Genomic DNA, 17,797 nt, shown 5'->3' with positions numbered 1-17,797 from the left:
ATAAGTATCCTTATTTATAGCTGCCATCTTAAATTGTTTCCTTTCGCTTTAAGGAAAGAAGTGTGTGCATTTAATTTATGAACGATCCTTTATTAAAATTTCGTCTTCCACAAATATTTGCATAAGAGCTTTTTAAAAATAAAAAATACTGTTTTCTCTCGAATACTTCCAAAGGGCAAAATTCGAATTGCGAAATGCTTTGGCTGTAATATTTCGCCCCTCGTCGCTGCTGTTAGGCGTTGCTGTAAATTTGTACCACACCTTCGTCTATGGCACTTCTAAATTAAATAGCCTAAAAGCACACAATAACACTTGAGATTCTTTTTTCTACCGAAAGAAACCGAAAAGAAAAATCGCTGGAACAATGCTTATGCTTATGCATACAATACACGCATAATTATTTATGTACATGCAAAGCCAAGCACACACACACAATAGACGCAATATTTTGCCCTCAGTCAGTAGCATGCATAGTAATGTCTACTTAACGCCCTGCACCTGTTGTTTTGTTTATTATTGTTATTCGCAGCGCTGCTATTGTTGTGCTGCTTCTTCGCGTCGAGTTATGCTGCTACGGCTGCAAACGTATTGTTGTGTTGGAACTGCGGTGCCATTGTTAGAATATGAGTGTTTTATTGTTTTGTGTGACACAAAGTCATACTTGAAATTTATTACACTCACACATAAACAAGTTAGGGTCTTGAAGATGTTACGCTTTTGTGTGAGCAGACATACATACTAACGCAAGTGTACATAAGTTATTGTTTTCATTTCTTCCTGCGCTGTTTGTATGCTATTGTGCAAAATGCTTAAAAATAAAACAACACAACAACACACGCACACATGTTTACTTATAAATACAAATGCAAATAAAAATAAAATACAATACAATATCATGTATGGAAATAATGTAATAAATACAATAACTTTTCAAAAGCATAACAAACCGTGTTTTTGTTGTTTTGCTGTTGCTGTTGTTGCTGTTGTTTCATTCTCTTGTTATTCTTGCTACTTTTTATTATTATTATTATTATGTTTATTATTATTATTAATATTATGATATTGAAATGCTTATGTTTTCCTTACAACTTTTGTTTGTTAATATTGTTGTTACATGCCAATGTTGTTGTTGCTGCAGTAATATATGATGAGTATGTATAAAAATAATAACAATGACGATGAAAGTAAAATAGAAAAAAAAAATAAAATAAATTAACGCCAGTTTAATAATAACACTTGCAGTCAGAAACACATTCAAGCAAAACAAGAAATTATAACATATTTTGTTAAAATAAAAATAACAATATATGAATATATAGCACACATCTATATATGTTACATGCATAACAAAAATAAGCATAAAACAAAAACAAAAAATTATAAGTACGTCAACGTCAGCTGCAACGTCAACAGTTACGTCAAGATCAATACGACAGCTCAATACAAAAAACAAAGAAAAAAATTACATGGCACACAATACATACTCAATACCAAACTCAACTTATACAAACAACCACATATTCAAGCAAAATCTATACACACACACACTCCCGTACAAATACTGGAATTTGTAGGAAATATGCAGAAACACGTGTGCGTGCTTAGTTTAGCTTGAGCCAAGCAGTGTGTGTGTGTGTGTGTGTATGCGAGTATGTTACGGTCTATTAACTGCTCAAGTATTTGTTGACGACGTTAAAAGGATATTTAAGGTGAACATAGAGGGGAATACTACGTATCGAAAATGAGACCAATTTTTGGTATCAGTTAAACTTCCATTAACTTTAAGTGGTACATAAAAATCGTGAGTTTATCGCATTTAATAAAGTTATATAGGAAATCACATGTGCGCAGCCCACACTGAGGAGAGGGACATCATAGCGTATACGTGCTTTTATTTGACCATTTTGATATTTATTGAATTGTTTGCCATTTACCAAAGTTAACGATAATCAAATCATTTTCAGTTTCATTGACAATTGCTAATAGTTGGTAGTTTGCATTAGCGAAACATTTCACTTTTTATATGAACATAATGGAAAATAAATAAATAATATAAAAAGCACACTTCTTGCGACACTGTGTAGAAAAAATACAATAAGAGAAAGTTTATAGAAATAGATTGTAGATTATTCTGTTAAATTTAATGTTCAGAAAGTAATGTTAAGAACAGTTTACGTTAAATAAGCTATGTAAGGAAACTTATGTTAAGAAGGTTAGTTAAGAAAGTTATATTAAGAAAAGGCACAGTATTATTTCTTTAAGTAAATTTACTTACATTAACAACTCGTATTTGTAAATAGTCTTTAATTTTCTATGGAGCAAAAAAAAAATTTCTTTATATATGTAACCACGACAGCAGTACTCTTTTTAAACTGCATTGAATTTTCACATATAATATATTTTATTTATTGGTTTCTTATTATAAAAAACTATCAGTTACAATATGTAAATGTATATGTATATAGAGATAATAAACATTTTTTTATTTAAAAACAAACCATTTTATTATAATTACATTTTCATTTTCAGATTTCTAATACATAGACTGAAATAGTAATTCTGGCTACAAAGGAATGGATTAGTTTACATAAAACAAAACCAAAATATATGCATATATACAGACAACATTTTCATTAAACGTGTTTCGAGCAGAAGAGCCGCACGCATGTGTCAAAAAAGTTTTCTGACAAATCCCCCAACAATAAAACCTAAGCCCAGCAATCTTTCTTTGTACTAAAAAACAAAAAAAAATCCATATACGAATCACAACACAAATAACTATGAATTTTCATCACACCACCAATGTCGATGATGGATGTTACAATTCAAAATCATCAATAAAGGCAACGTTCCCAAACGCAACGTCGGCAACGCTGACAACGCCTGCAACAGTGCATAGAAATGCAACTGAAAAATGCAACAAATTACATGCAGCAGCCACAACATCAATAAAATTTAACGAAAATAAATATTTGAAGTTGCAACAAAAGTGGCGGCAACGCCCGCGGGGGGACACAAATATCAAAAATTATTTCAAAACGAATTATTTATGTACATATTTATTTGTTGTTGTAGTGTTTCTAAGCGGTTGCCACATAACGCCAATACATTGTGCGCAAAACTCTGCTGCGGCAAGCGCACAACACAATGGCCTCAACGACAACAGCGAACAACAGACACTAAAGCAGCAAACTTCATTTAGTCAAACTGTAAATAGTACAAGTAATAACATTAATAATAATAACAGCAGCAACAACAACGAAAATGTTATAAAATCCACTGCAAACATAAATAAAGCAGTAACAGCAGCAGCAGCAGCAGCAGCACCAGCATCAGCAGAGGCTGAAGCAGTTGGTGCAGTTGAAAATATTTTTAATGATTACACTGAAGCCTTTGCTACGCTCATTGCAGAAGGCCATCTCAATAAAACCACCAATAAACAGAGTAGAAACAAAAACAATGCAAGCAAAAACGCCAACGGTGGCAGCAGCAGTAGCAGCAGCGCTGACAGCAACAGCTCTAGCAAAAGTAGTAGTTATGAAAGTCGTAGTAATAATTTAACATATAGTAAATCAAGCGATAGCAGCACTGATAGTAATAGTAATTTTAATCTGCACGATGAGCTGTTGGACAGCTTTCGTGGCACGCACGGCATGCCGCAGCAACCGATGTATACGAATGAATTTGCTGTGCATATACCAGCAGGCAACAGAATGGCCGATATAATTGCGGAAAAATATGGATTCACAAATGTGGGTCAGGTGAGTAAGCAAATAGTTAAATGCACTTTAAAAATTTTTTCACATTTCAGATTTCAATATTTGCAATATTATTAACACTACAATTATAATATATGCAAAAATAAAAATGATATAAAGTGATGTAAAAAGTCATAGTTGTATTATGACTAATTATCTTTATGAAAAATATAACCTGATATGTCACACATAAAAGATATGTTCGTTCGACATAATTGGATAAGTGTCGCCAATTAGATAAATGTATACCACCAACAACTAGTGATAAAAATCGACTGATACTTTTTAAAACCTTCGATTTTAACTGCGGTGTCGGTCATCATCATTAGCATTCTACAAAAGTCTTTACTAAAATTCTCTACATTCGCACTAATAATGACAAATAGTGTTGAATATGCCAAATATCTTCTTTTCGCAGCATTTCTTGAGACAAACAGGTATTAAGCGCTGAATTTGGAAAATACAGCGCATTGTTTCTGTGAAAGATAACTTTTTTCTTATTCATGTTGGTCCATTACCTCGTTACTTGATGATCTGAACTTTCCCAAGGTAAACGATGAAAACGATTTCACCCGCATTCCAAAATACAGGGACTGTTTGTTGTGTTTTCGGCCGCCTTGAGTGAGGCTCACCGACAGTTGTTCATTCAGTTAACTGCTGTTTCGAATCTAGAATAAAATAATGGATCCAAGTTTATATTTTTACATATTCCTAATTATCTCGCTACAATAGTCATGAATAGACGCCAGAATCATCGACACTATGCAGTTTTCTGTCAACTTTCACTTCGAAGAGTGACAAGAGTTTTTGCAAAATGAAGTCAACATGTTTCATTGAAATTTTTATAGTGACCAGCTATCTAACTATCTCATTAACTATCGTTCACATTATAGTTTGCTAAAACAATTTTGTTGATCTTTTTGATGTTTTCTGGTGTCACTACCTCTTTTGAACGTCCAACATCCGGCATCATAAGTGTTGGTACGAGAGCATTTTGGGTAAGCAAACCACTTCTTTACCATTTATCGCGATAGAGCAGAATTCGGGTAGCCTTTATAAAGCCAAGCTTTTGCTTCCGCAGCAAAGTATCATGAAGTAAAGACTCATCAAACCGACGAAAATTCTCTAAATCCATTTTTCTGAAAATATAAAAAGTGTGGTTATTAAAAAAGCTGTAATTAATTGAGTTATAGTACAGTTTTATTAGTCAAAGTGTTAATAGAAACACAATATTTGCGTAATAAGTCCAGATGCCACAACTGTTTTTAAATATAGTCTTCTTTACATATATATTCGATATAAATTTGATTTACAATTCTACTATTTGTTCAATTGTGATAATGTGGGCCCCCATAAAGACTCCTATAAGATTATCTTGAACTAAAATCAACTCAAATAAGCTTCTCAGCGATTTGATCGAGAATAATTATTGATTGATTGTACGAACAGAACTTCAATAATAATTTTTTGGAGGACTGTCCATCATTTGAATTATTGAATTTTTTCTTTTCAAAGCTTTAAGAAACTTAAAAAATATGTGATTGTTCCTTCTTTATTGAAGTAATTTTTCAGTTGTAATAATCGGAATCATTGCAATTCATATTTCACCAATTCCTTGGTATTGTATTCCGAACATCAATGATAGAATTTAATCGCATATTTCTTCCTGATTCCCCATATTGCGTACTATATCTTACAGTACCCAGTAAATGTAGTTTTTCCATAATGCACGTTAGTGTTTCCTAAATTTGTGCTACATATACATAAAGATTTAAAATATTACCGTAAGAATCGTAGTGCATGTTGACACAAATTTACCATATAGTTCTTCCTAAACTACGAAATTTGGTTGTTACACGGTGTGTCTTTCAACTTGTTATTATCCACTTATATACATCTAGTCTATTCCTTCGCCTCTATTTGAGTATTTGAATTTGATCCAGCGGTGTAAATAATTCGACCTAATCAAGATTTCATGTTACATCTTCCTTTTTGAGGACGTGAAGCAAATTTCAATCTTTGGCACTTATTTACGGAATCTGATTAAACGCTAATTACAATCATTCAACGCAAACAAATGGTAAAACATTAAATAACTCTAGCGCCCGGTCAAGGCCTCTGACCACGTTTATTCAAAGTTTATTAACTAATTTTTAATTAGGCGTAACAAAATAGAAAGCTCACAGTGTACAGAACGTTTAGCTTATATGAATAATAAAATGCATTTCGGTTTATATCGCCAGCGTGACCTTATCCGCATACAAAACAATAAACGAATATACAAATAAGTTTTCTATGAAACAATTATCGGTGGAAGCAGAGCAACATCCACCGAACACATCAGGAACAGCACTAACAGCAGCAACAGCACCAGTAGTAGCCATTTAAGTGGTTCCTATGCTTATTTCCATAAATGCTATTATAAATGTAATAGGAATTTGTTTTGCAACGCAACGCACCGCTCCCGCGCCGTTCATTCCCAGACCGCAAAATACAGCATCAAAGTCATTTGTGCCTCTGCTCCATTGCGGCACTATTATTATGCTAACAACAGTTTTGCTGATATCAACACCACAGCCAACACCTTCGCTGATATCGGCAACGGCACAGCAGAGAATATTAAATATTGTTCATTGATTCATTGATTCACTGAACATATTAATTTTATTACCCTTCGAAAATGACCGGAAACGGATGAAAAAACGTAGCCCGAAATTAGTTGAGTTTATTTTCACAGCAGTTGTTGTTATTGCTTTTATAGTAGAAGTTGTAGTTTTTGTTGTTGTTGTTGTTGTTGTTGGTAGCATTTTGTTATGGTGGGATCGGCATTGCGGCAAATGAAGCACGCGCAAAACGCTTAAGTAAATGCTTAAATAAAACGTTATATTGAAATATTTATGAGGCCATTTTTACTTTTCTTTATGGCCGCAGCCGCCACTTTAATAGGGGAATGTGTGCCGTTTAATTATACAAATTGCATTTTTATAGGCCTATTTTTTCACTTGCTCATCCCGTTTTCATGGGAAATTGGTTTGTTGATAAGCGAAATGACAAGGAACGCAAAATGGAAAATTATTTTCAAAAATATTTTTTCCCAAAAATATATTTGATTTATATATCTGCTTCTGCTGCATTCAAGCATTAATTTTTTTTTGTTTTTTTTTTGGTCTCTTAATGGTTTTGTGAATTATTTATTTAATGAGAAATCCGATGAAAAGTTGTATTAATTATGTTTTACTTTAAACGAAAAAATAATAAAATCTTAAATGAAAAGATAATTAAAAGCATATTATGTGCGTGAAGTGTGTGGAAAGTTCGATTTATAAATTAAGACAGTACAGTTATATTTTAACGAAAACATTGTATAAAGAATTATATTCTGATATATTAAATATCAATATCATGATAATATATTTTGTATAATAATTTAAGAAACTTTGTTTATTATTCCTAAAAGAAGATACAGTACAGACACTCAGTCGAAATTAGTTAAACCGAATACCTCATTAATATGCATATTCAGTACAACAACCATTTCGTTTTTTATTTTATGACGTCAACACTGTATTAACTACTTCACAATTGTGACAGAGTGACGGCCTTGCTGACCAAAGTCTACTTGAGCACAAACAATGCCCTGTTATCATATCACGAACAAATTCATTCATTCGATTCATACTTCGTATCTGAAGAACCATTTAAAAAGTTTTAAAAACTGAAGTAGTCAAACAATCTATTGATAATATTGAAGAAGGTACAATTCTCGTATTCAAGTAAAATTTAAGCCAGTCTGCATGGTCTGTAAAATTAGCAATGACTTTCATTTTAAAGTATGGCATCTGTATTAGGTTGGTAAGAAAAAGAGCACTAAAAGAATCTTAAAAAAGAAAAAGAATCTTAATATATTCTTAATGACCAAAGATGGACTCTCACAGTTATATTGAAAAACAGTGTTTATTTCCTCTGTATATCGACAACCACAGCAAAAATTAATCTAAATTTATTTGCAATTCTACGTTACGCAGAGGGACGTGTCAGTACTGATACAATGAATAGGATCAGCTTCTGTGAAGCAGCTATTGTGATCCGAAAACATTATTTATCTATCAACATAGTTCAACCACTGCCAAGATATTTAGATTTTATAGCCTGCTTAACTGTCACAAACATTAACATCCAACATATTTTGCACACAACCCTGATTAAAAAGTTTTACAAATTACCGCCAGGTGACGTTTTCTCGAATTATTACTAGATGACATTCTAATACAAAGAATGACATATTTGTCATAGGTGTGTTACAGTTACTAAGTAGTACTTTGATCATTTCGATGAGCAAGACTAAACTTTTATATGAAAACTGAATCACTCCTGATTCAATGATTATGAGTTTAGTTAATAGAATTTTTTGCCATATTGAAAAAATCAAAAAACTTGGAAGTATTGACCATCTTTATATAGAAAAAGACGAGACTAGTTCGTTTAAAACATGCACTTGTTATTTGCTTCTAACGTGAAAGGTTGAAAGGTCTAAACCTGTTATTTGCAGTCCATTATTTTTATATACGGATCGTTCTTTTAGAAGCGGTACGGCTTATAATCTCATCACCACAGATTTTAATAAAAATTTTTTAAGAGCTCCTTTTTTAAAACAAAAATACCTTTATCTAGGAAAGATATTCTTTTTTTTCACACCATTTTTTAAGTAACCTTAAATGCTTTGCGTTGTAAGGATAATTAAATGAATATTCAAAAATTAGGTTAGACAATTGAAATAATTCCAGTCACATTCTCTGTGACTGTCCAGTCTTGATTTGGGCCAGGAGGAGGTCACTTGGAGGAGAGCTACTCTCCCCTTCTAATATTAGGAGGTCCTCAATGGCATTCATTCGGAAGGCGGAATATCTTCTGTTCGGTTAGGGACTTCTGCAGCACAAAAGATCAATCTGGTCGCAGTGCTCCGCTCCGTTGGGAGGTAGCACCCCGTTCATTTCTATTCTATTCTAACACAAACAAATATTTCAAAGATCATTAATGATGGATATTTGACAATACTCCAAAAAAAAGCTATATGGTCAGCCAAAAATATGAAAGTTATTATTTTTGCAACTTACTACTAGGTAAACTCTAAAAATAATATGCTTTGAAAATATCAATATCCATAAAAATATTTTACACATTGTGTATTACTATTTCAGGTACTACTCACTGGGCAATGCTTGTATTATTTATACAAGAGAGTTCATTTTAAAGTAAATTTCCTTTAATATTTAATGTTAAAAAATAAATAAATAAATAATATTGTTTGGAAGTTTCCATGTAAATTTATATCAGCCACATGCATTTGCTTCTATAAATAAGAGAAATCAGACCATAAATAATATTTCGACACAAATGTACTGCATTCAATATTCAAAGAGTTTTTATATTTGAATTTTTTTTATTTTTATTTTTCTATTTACTTATTTTTTTATATTTTTAAAATATTTATATGAATTGTGACCATAGAAATACGAGCGAGTACTTGCTTTGCCGTATGCTGCCATAATAAATTCTTATCACAAAGTCTGCCTTTGTTTCAAAATTGGTATTTTCCATTACCGAAGCTCACCTGGCTGAGTATCTCAACTGTGTATGTCATATCACAAATAATGTCTCCCAATAGCATACATTTTTGTGCAAATATCTAGATATTTGGATTCTTTTTTTAGTTTTCATTTGCTTACACATTTTTGTTTTTTTTTTTTTATTTTTAATAGAGATTTAAACAGAAAAATTTTGTTAACTTTTCTATATTAAAAAAATATTTACCTTTTGTTTACACAAACAGTTACTTTGAAAATAAAATTTATAAAATTTGTATTTAACAAATATTTTAAAGAAAATATCCAGTAGAAGCTATGTATCTCTCAGCTTTGACTGCAAATAAGTAAACACAAATATTATTATTCTTCGTAATTTCATCCGAAATATCTTTAAATTGACAAATAATTTTGTTATTTTAAGTTTTTATTTTATGTTTTCATATTTCATATTTTGTAAAGATTTCGATAAGCGTTCGATTTATTTATTACAAAATATTATTTTCTTACCTGAAGCCATATTAAATATTAGCTCTGAAGTTTCAAAAATATTACTTAAAGTGTAAATATACATCTGTTACAAAGTTTTATTTTTTTATAAAAGGCTTCGTAGTCTAATACAATCAATAAAGAGTTGCATATCCCATAGACTAAGTAGCGAGGAATAGTTGAGGATTCATGTTCCTCAACTGCTTTATCTTACACTTAATATATTTTCAATCCTCAATTTACACCGTGCTTCACGAGAGACGTCAACCAAGTAAATGACAACAAAATTTTGCGATGGGATCGCAATCTGTCGTAATAAAATCACTGCCAGATAAACAACCAAATTAAAAGCCATCATGTGTAGCAGACACAGCTAGTTAGAATTTGGACTAATACGGCTTACTAAATACGGCCTGTCGTATGATTTGATCGGGCAGTTCAATACAATTAACTCACTTACTAACTCAGTTGGCTTTTGCAGATGAGTGTCGTACTTGGTCGCATCCAGTATCCTCTGCAAGTATCGTACACCCACTTTTACCTGAATCACGTTTACCGCAAATTAAAGAACATAGGTCAATACCTTTTTAATCTTTTAGTTTTTTTGCTTGCTTCTTTAAATGAACATTAAAACCCGTTACTGGGTTTTAGTCTGATGCAGCATGTCTACCCAGATAGCTCTGTTGAATGCTCACCTACTCCAGTCGCGTACATCAAGTCCGGTTAATGTTCCACCAACTTTATCACTCCACTAGAAACACGGTCTATCTCTACGCCTTATTTCTGCAACTTTATAGATTCTGACTAAGCCAGCGAAGCCGCTATATATTAATTCGGTGAACTATATCAATGTCGTAATAAATCTTATACAGCTCGTGGATCATGCGAATGCCAACTCGTAAAGAATCAAAAATCTAACAAAGAATTTTTCTCTTAAAAACTTCCAGTATTGCTTCATCATTATCTGATTGAATCCATTTTCCTATGCCATACTGAAGCATAGCTATGGTGACCGATCTATAGAACGTAAGTTTTGCCTGTCGGGTGAGAGCTCTATAGCCCAATTGCATTATGTGATCATAGTCACACCTATATGTAATGGTAATTCTTTGTCTGATCTCCAAACCGACATCGTTGTTGTTTGTTACGGCAGTGCCAACATAGATGAAGTCCTTGGCAGATCCGAAGGTATAGTAGGCAGTATGCATTTCATTAGTGCTTAATAAAAGCTTCAATAGTTGTTCGCTATACTTACATACCCTCGCAGCACTTCCACATACGGCACCGATAAGTTTCTGTGTCATGTAGTTATAACTTTCTTCATCCTTTTCTTACCTTTCTACCATTCAGATTTATTTTAAAATACAACTTCAAAATATTTACTACGTTTTCAAAATAACTTCCACTTAATTTTTTATTAGCTCACTTAAATTTTGAATTTCTCAACATGAATTCAAATGAAATTTCACAGAATTTAATTCCAAAAAACAATTATGCATTTTATTTGCCTAACCGAACTGTCAATATCATATGAATATTTCATGACAAAATTTAAAATATTGTTGTTGTGTACAATCTATTATGATTTTATATCCTTTCAATTTATGAAACGAATTTCTCCAAACAAATTTACTTACACAGAAAGCAGTTTGTTAACACAAATTTCATTTATCGCCAAACCTCATTTATGAGAATTACAAGGATCCATACACTTGTTCTGGGTGTTCGCTCGCATGTCTACGGGTATTCTGTGGCAGGGCACAAGTGGCATTTGCACATACTCGAGGAATTTTCGATAAAAATTCTGCAGATGAATTTTAAATAAAATGCATAAAACGCAACTCAAGCATGGAGTGTGAATAACTCTGGACTATGTTCTAATTATACTCCAGCGACGTGCCGTAATAGAACTAAAACTGAATTTTCAACTATAAACTACGCAAAATGCAAAAAATACAAGACCAAAAGATAAATGCATGCATTCAAAAATGGCAAAAATTTGAAAAATTTAAAAAAATATCTGAGATATTTGTAAACTCTAAAGAAAACTCGAGAAAATGATTTTAAAATTCCATGCACAATAACTCCAAACAAACAGCAGAACAACAAAAATCACGACAAGTGTCTACATATGCAAATACTCCTCTTTACATCCATGCAAACGAAAATCAAAAATGTACTAGAACACAAATACACACTCACACAACCACACACAAATATGGCACATCCCAGATATATGTAGATATGTAGACGTACTCGAAGGAGTAGTTGCAGGCAACGAAACAAAATATTTGGAATACATACGAAAGAGGCTAACATGGACTCAAGTAAACACATATGTTCCCATTCCTGTGACTAGTAAAAATACTAGTTGCAAGGAACGAAAAAAAGGAATCAAAGGAAATCAAAAAAATATATGAAAGAAGTATTTATTCCCTTCCTGTACTAGCTTTCAGCTTGCAGCTTGCAGTTGAAGTCTCTTGAATTGTTGTTGTTTACGCATACATTTTTGAAAGTTTTAAAACTAGACAATTTATTTTCCCTTTTCAGAACACTCTTCGAACTCAACTTCTTTACATCCTTAATTACTATTTCTCTTCCTCTTCATCAGTACCTTGAACATCAATATTTTTGTATTTGTACATCCAGTTTGTTTAATTATTTTTTCATACACACATATTAGGTTCTTTCACTTCCATATGTGTGGATAGCTTTGTATTGATCTATATTAATGTGTATTCATAAATTTGGACCTGGATTTGGTTAATGATAGAAATTACTTCTAAAAGAAAGTACTATTAATAAACTACCTAAATCTGCCATTGATTGTAGTAAACTTACTAGACGGATCTTTTCAAGACTAAAGACTTTCTTTAATGTAATTATAATTATTATTATAGGAATTGTTGTAGAAAGAATATAGACCGTAATGAATGACTTCAGGTCGAGAGAAAAAGTGCGAATGTACTAGATATGTGGTCACGAAGACAAAAAGAGAAAGAAAATTTTAGATGAACCGGCTAAAAGTATTAAAAGTATCCAGAAGTATTAGAGTCTGCAACACAAATACAGGACCCACCCATATTTAAAGAGACAAATAACAGATACACACAAAACATTGAAAGGTAACCATGATCATATACAAATTGTATAACCTAAAGCCTATAACCTAAACTTTAGGATGTTAACAGAACTTCTCAAAGCGCATTGTCTGCTAAAGTCACGTGCCCTAAAAATGAGGTTACTCGGCAGCGATGTTGTTGGTCTATGTGAAGCTCTTTTTGTCGTGTCTGACTAACAAAATCTAATCTATTCTATGCGGTTTTTAATAATGTCTTCTATTTAAGTCACTGTAGTTATATGTGATTCACAACCTAATAAATACTGATAGGTTTAATTACATTATAGATCATTGGTATTTCGTCTATTCACAGTAAATATAACTAAAGGATTTTACTTTCAGCCCTACTCCTATCTGTCCATTTCGCTCAATTTGCGTGTTGTGGATTTTTTTCTGTACAGACATTGAAGAAGTTCGTCTTAAACTAATATTGATTCATTGCAATTGCTCTTCTTCGAGCAAATTCATATGAGGTACTTATTTAGAAGAGATCAATTAAGAGCAAAAACATTTGGCAAAGTATTCTGAGTTGAAAGAAGACTATTCTAAGCAACAAAACTCTTTGAACTAAACAGACTGTTTCTTATTAACAAACTATTTGTATTTTCTATGCGATTATATTTAAAGTTGGTATCCTTTGAAACCGTCACTTAAGATATGTTAGATTCGCTATTGTACTAACACAGTATTCATGAACACTGGGACATAAATTTGGTTCATATGTGTCCCAATGTTTGCATATCTTCCATGGTCAATGGACTCCTCTGATATTTTGAAATTGTTCAGTTATTCCATCCAATTTGACACTATGCGGTCATGATGTATTTCTTTACCTTATAAATTCATCCATCTCTGTGTGTTTCAGTCTGATACATGGACTATCATGAAGTTGTGACTATTCTTTAAGTTTGTAAATAATATTTTAAATGAAAATATCACGATTTCAAATTTATTTTTGTTAGAATTTTATTAAAGCTTTCAAGTAAATACAATTAAAAAGTCCAATGTTTTGAATGAAACCTAGTATACTTCGATAGAATTCAGTTTCAGTTTCGAATATAAATAAACAATTGCACTTAAAATTTGCATTGCAAAAATGTATTTGTCAGTAGTAATTCCAGTGTTGCAACAACTGAAATCGTCACCCATCACGCACACTTCTAATGCAGTTGTCAGAACGTCCATTTCCATTTTATATTTATTGTAATGCCATTTCCACTTTGCATATTGCCGGATTAAAGTGACCAGGGTTTTCAATGCCGAAAATTGCAACATATTCGGTACATTTTATTCATTAGTATGATTGAGTGCAGCTCTAAGCAATTCGAATGTCAACCTTTTCTCTCACTCCCACACACGTAGTGTTGTGCAGTGCGACTACACAATAAATATGATTGCTGACAAGCACATATATGAACTCATTTATCAACACTGGCAATAACAGTAACTAACACAATAACAAAAACACCAGTACTTACAATACAGAATATATAAATTTACATGCATGTTGTTATTGTAACAGTAATAGTTACAGTAAGAACCATCTCACCGCAACTCCCTTAAATACTTGCCATTGTAAAACATGCGGACTTAATGTTGTTGTCGTTGTTGTCGTTGTTGTTATTGTTGCAACAACAAAACAACACAATGGCAGTGTTGCATAGCTGTAGCTGTAGTTGTTATTGTTTTTGACACATACACGCTCACCAGAACCGGAAATGTAATTAAATATAACGAGATTGCTAAATAAATCTTGTGTGGGCTTGTATGTGTAAATCTTTAAGGAAATTTGCATTTGGCTTGTGTTGAAAGCAAATTTCAGTACAAAATTAATGTTACGGAAATGTTGCATACAACAACACATTTGCTTATTTATGTTTATTAATGCTTATCTCGGAATTTATTTAAATTCTCAAGTTTGCTATTTTTATTTGAGTTTGTTCTTTACTCAAAATCTAAAATGTACTCACTTCAATCTGGAGTTATCGACTCAATTTCATCAAATGACTTTCCTTAAAATGTAAAAATATTACATTAAAATTACACGTTTGATAAGTTATACATTATATTTGTAATTTTAGATAAAAATCTGTTATGTATTTTATATAAAAAGCATCCAAAGTTTGTAGTGTGAAAAATACCACAATGACTGAAACCACCACAATGAATATTGCCACAAATTTTAGAAACTGTAAAGTTTTTAAACTTTCACTGCAACTTATTAAATCTTTACTGTTTTAGTATTAAAGATTTAAGCACGATCTATAACCCAGAATATAAACTTCAACTGATTTCACGCTTATACGTATGAGTGTTCAGCGATTGCACAAAGAGTTTTTGACAGAGTTTTTCATCAATGGTAAATTGAAATGTAACCAGACTCGTAGTCACACACAAATTCTTCAATAATAAATGGTTAAATGTAATGTAACCAGACTCATAGTCAGAGGGGCGGATTGAGTGACTAAGATCCACTTCAAATTGAACCGCACACAAATTAATCGATTATAAAATTTTATTAACTCAAATACAAACCGTGTATATATAACTATGAGGAACTAATCACGTTGAATAGCTCTGAATTACTGTCCCTATCTATTACATGAATGATTGTCTCATCTGAGAAGTTCTAAAATTTTTTAAGTACCATATTGGAACTTATTTTTTAACAATTACGTAAGTCGTTACGATTCTGGTAATTCCACCAGGCTTATGCTGACATATCACTTTTTATTATGAAGAAAAATAAAAACTCTATTAATATATATAATTGACCATCGTAGATTGTGTGCGGTACCTATCATTTCAATTCAATGCGATTTTGTGATTGAATCAGATAAAGTTTTTGCTTTATTTCTATTTTTTATAACAAACATTATTAGAGTATGTACAACACATAAGAATATTTGTTAACACTAGAACTGGTTACAAAAGAATTAATAAGGAGTTTGCTTTCGATACCAAATACATTCTACTTTACAGATTATCAAAACCCAGTCTTTTAATTAAGTGATAATTAGATTATATAATTCATCAAATGATAAAATTATCAAAGTAGATCTGTGATATTGAAGACTCTACTAATCTTTTTTGTTTACATGTCTCTAGAGCTGATAAGAATGAATTTTCGCATGTCTTTTAATTTTCTCAGCAACTAAGGAAGAAGGAATGTAGCTTTTATAAAAAGAATCTATTCGATTTCTTCGAAAATTGTTCAGTTTATAAAGTATTAGTTCCCAAAATGAATTTCTGTTTTTAGGCCCACCAAGCTGTATTCTACGTCATGTATCAGTGTCCATCACCATATAAAAGAAGAAGATTTAAAATCTTTAACCCAATTTTTTTACCGACCTGACAGAGCTGCAAACCTGCAAAGTTAGAGACTAGACTAAGTTTTTAGACTTGTTAGGTTAGTTAACTTTCACTCGAATGGGGCAGTCATGCTTTTCAGTGTAGTACTGCACGCTAACCGTTGAGATTCTTTGGTAAGTCTTTGTAGACTGCGTAAAAATAATGCTATGTTAATCCATAGTATCACACGAACCATTATTTGAACACAAGTGAACTTTGGCAGACTACGCCGCTATTCCAACTTAACCCAACCTACCTTTTTCATGCACACTAACTTGTGTGTTGCCACTTGTTTCCAGTTTTCCGCTTGAATTTTTCACATATCATCCATTATACGGTAGGACACCTTTCTGTGGACCTTCATTGTGACCTAGTCTGATCGGCACATACAAGCAGCACAATACATGGTAATGGTAATGATTCATGGATTAGGCTTAGGTCTTTATGCGCTGCGATCAGCTTAATCTGTTGTGCACCTTTTTGTATTTAGAAGTTTAGTTTATCTAGAAAACTAACTAGCCCTGTCGGAAGGAGCTTTTAAAGGTCCGTTTTATCTGCTACTAGATATGCACCTAGAATTTACACACTATATTGTAGACGGTTGCTTCAATTCTCAGAATTTACCAGGCTTGTCGAAGACGTTTTGCTTTAATGGATCCTCATAGTATAAATATTAAATTTTATCACTTAATTTCACTGTAACATAATTTTTATACATATTTGTTAATATATCATTATATTATGAAGATATTGTTAATATTGGTTTAAATAGAATAAATTGAATTTTATACATATTTACATTATCTTTGACCTCAACAATGACTTCAGTCTCAAAACTCACTTTTTCATTAGTACCAAAACTTATTTCCCTGGGTGCCTGGTCACACAGGAATAAAGGTTAATGAGTCTGCCGACAGTCTAGTCGGGAATAAGTTGATTTATAACTATGTCTCTAATTGATAAATGGAACTCACCCGAGAGAAGTCGATACTGGCGCGACAGTCGAGGTAAACGTCAGGTTAAGCAGCTGGTTCACCCCTACAGTTATGGAAAGGTATCCCTCTTCAGCAGAACAGCGTTGAGATTACTAGTGCGATATTTAACGGATCACCATTATCAAATATCACCTTTATCAAATAGGTCTTTCCGAAGAGATGGAGTATCGACTGTGCTTAAAAGCAGACGAGACTTCCAGTCACATTCTCTGTGACTGCCCAGTCTTCATCTGGGCCAGGAGGAGGTCACTGGGAGGAGAGCTACTCTCCCCTTCTGACATCAGGAGATCCTCAATGGACGATATTCTGGCCTTCATTCGAAAGGCGCAATGTATTCTGTTCGGTTAGGGTCTGTTGCAGCACAACAGATCAATCTGGTCGCAGTGCTCCGCTCCATCGGGAGCTAGTACGCCGTTCATTCCTATTCCTAGTACCAAAACTTTATTTAGTTTTGCATTTATTTATAGGTATTGGTTAAAATCAACCCAGGCAAAAACAAAA

General features: G+C 32.5%; 2 protein-coding genes across 3 annotated transcripts in view; one reads left to right on the top strand and one right to left on the bottom strand.

The window, feature by feature from the left end:
- Positions 1-17,797, bottom strand: part of LOC119669037 (furin-like protease 2) — a gene marked incomplete at its 3' end in the record, with an annotated part of 541,440 nt that overhangs the window by 11,569 nt on the left and 512,074 nt on the right.
- LOC119669036 (furin-like protease 2) overlaps positions 2,528-17,797 on the top strand; it is a 105,630-nt gene continuing 90,360 nt past the window's right edge. The window contains exon 1 of the mRNA XM_038078761.1: positions 2,528-3,761. Within this exon, the coding sequence (XP_037934689.1) occupies positions 2,781-3,761 (981 nt within the window). The 5' untranslated portion in view covers positions 2,528-2,780. The remainder of the gene's footprint in view (positions 3,762-17,797) is intronic.

The sequence above is a fragment of the Teleopsis dalmanni genome, chromosome 1 (genome assembly GCF_002237135.1).
Source record: "Teleopsis dalmanni isolate 2A chromosome 1, ASM223713v2, whole genome shotgun sequence".
NCBI classification, from domain to species: domain Eukaryota; kingdom Metazoa; phylum Arthropoda; class Insecta; order Diptera; family Diopsidae; genus Teleopsis; species Teleopsis dalmanni.
This window is presented reverse-complemented; position numbering and strand designations above follow the sequence as displayed.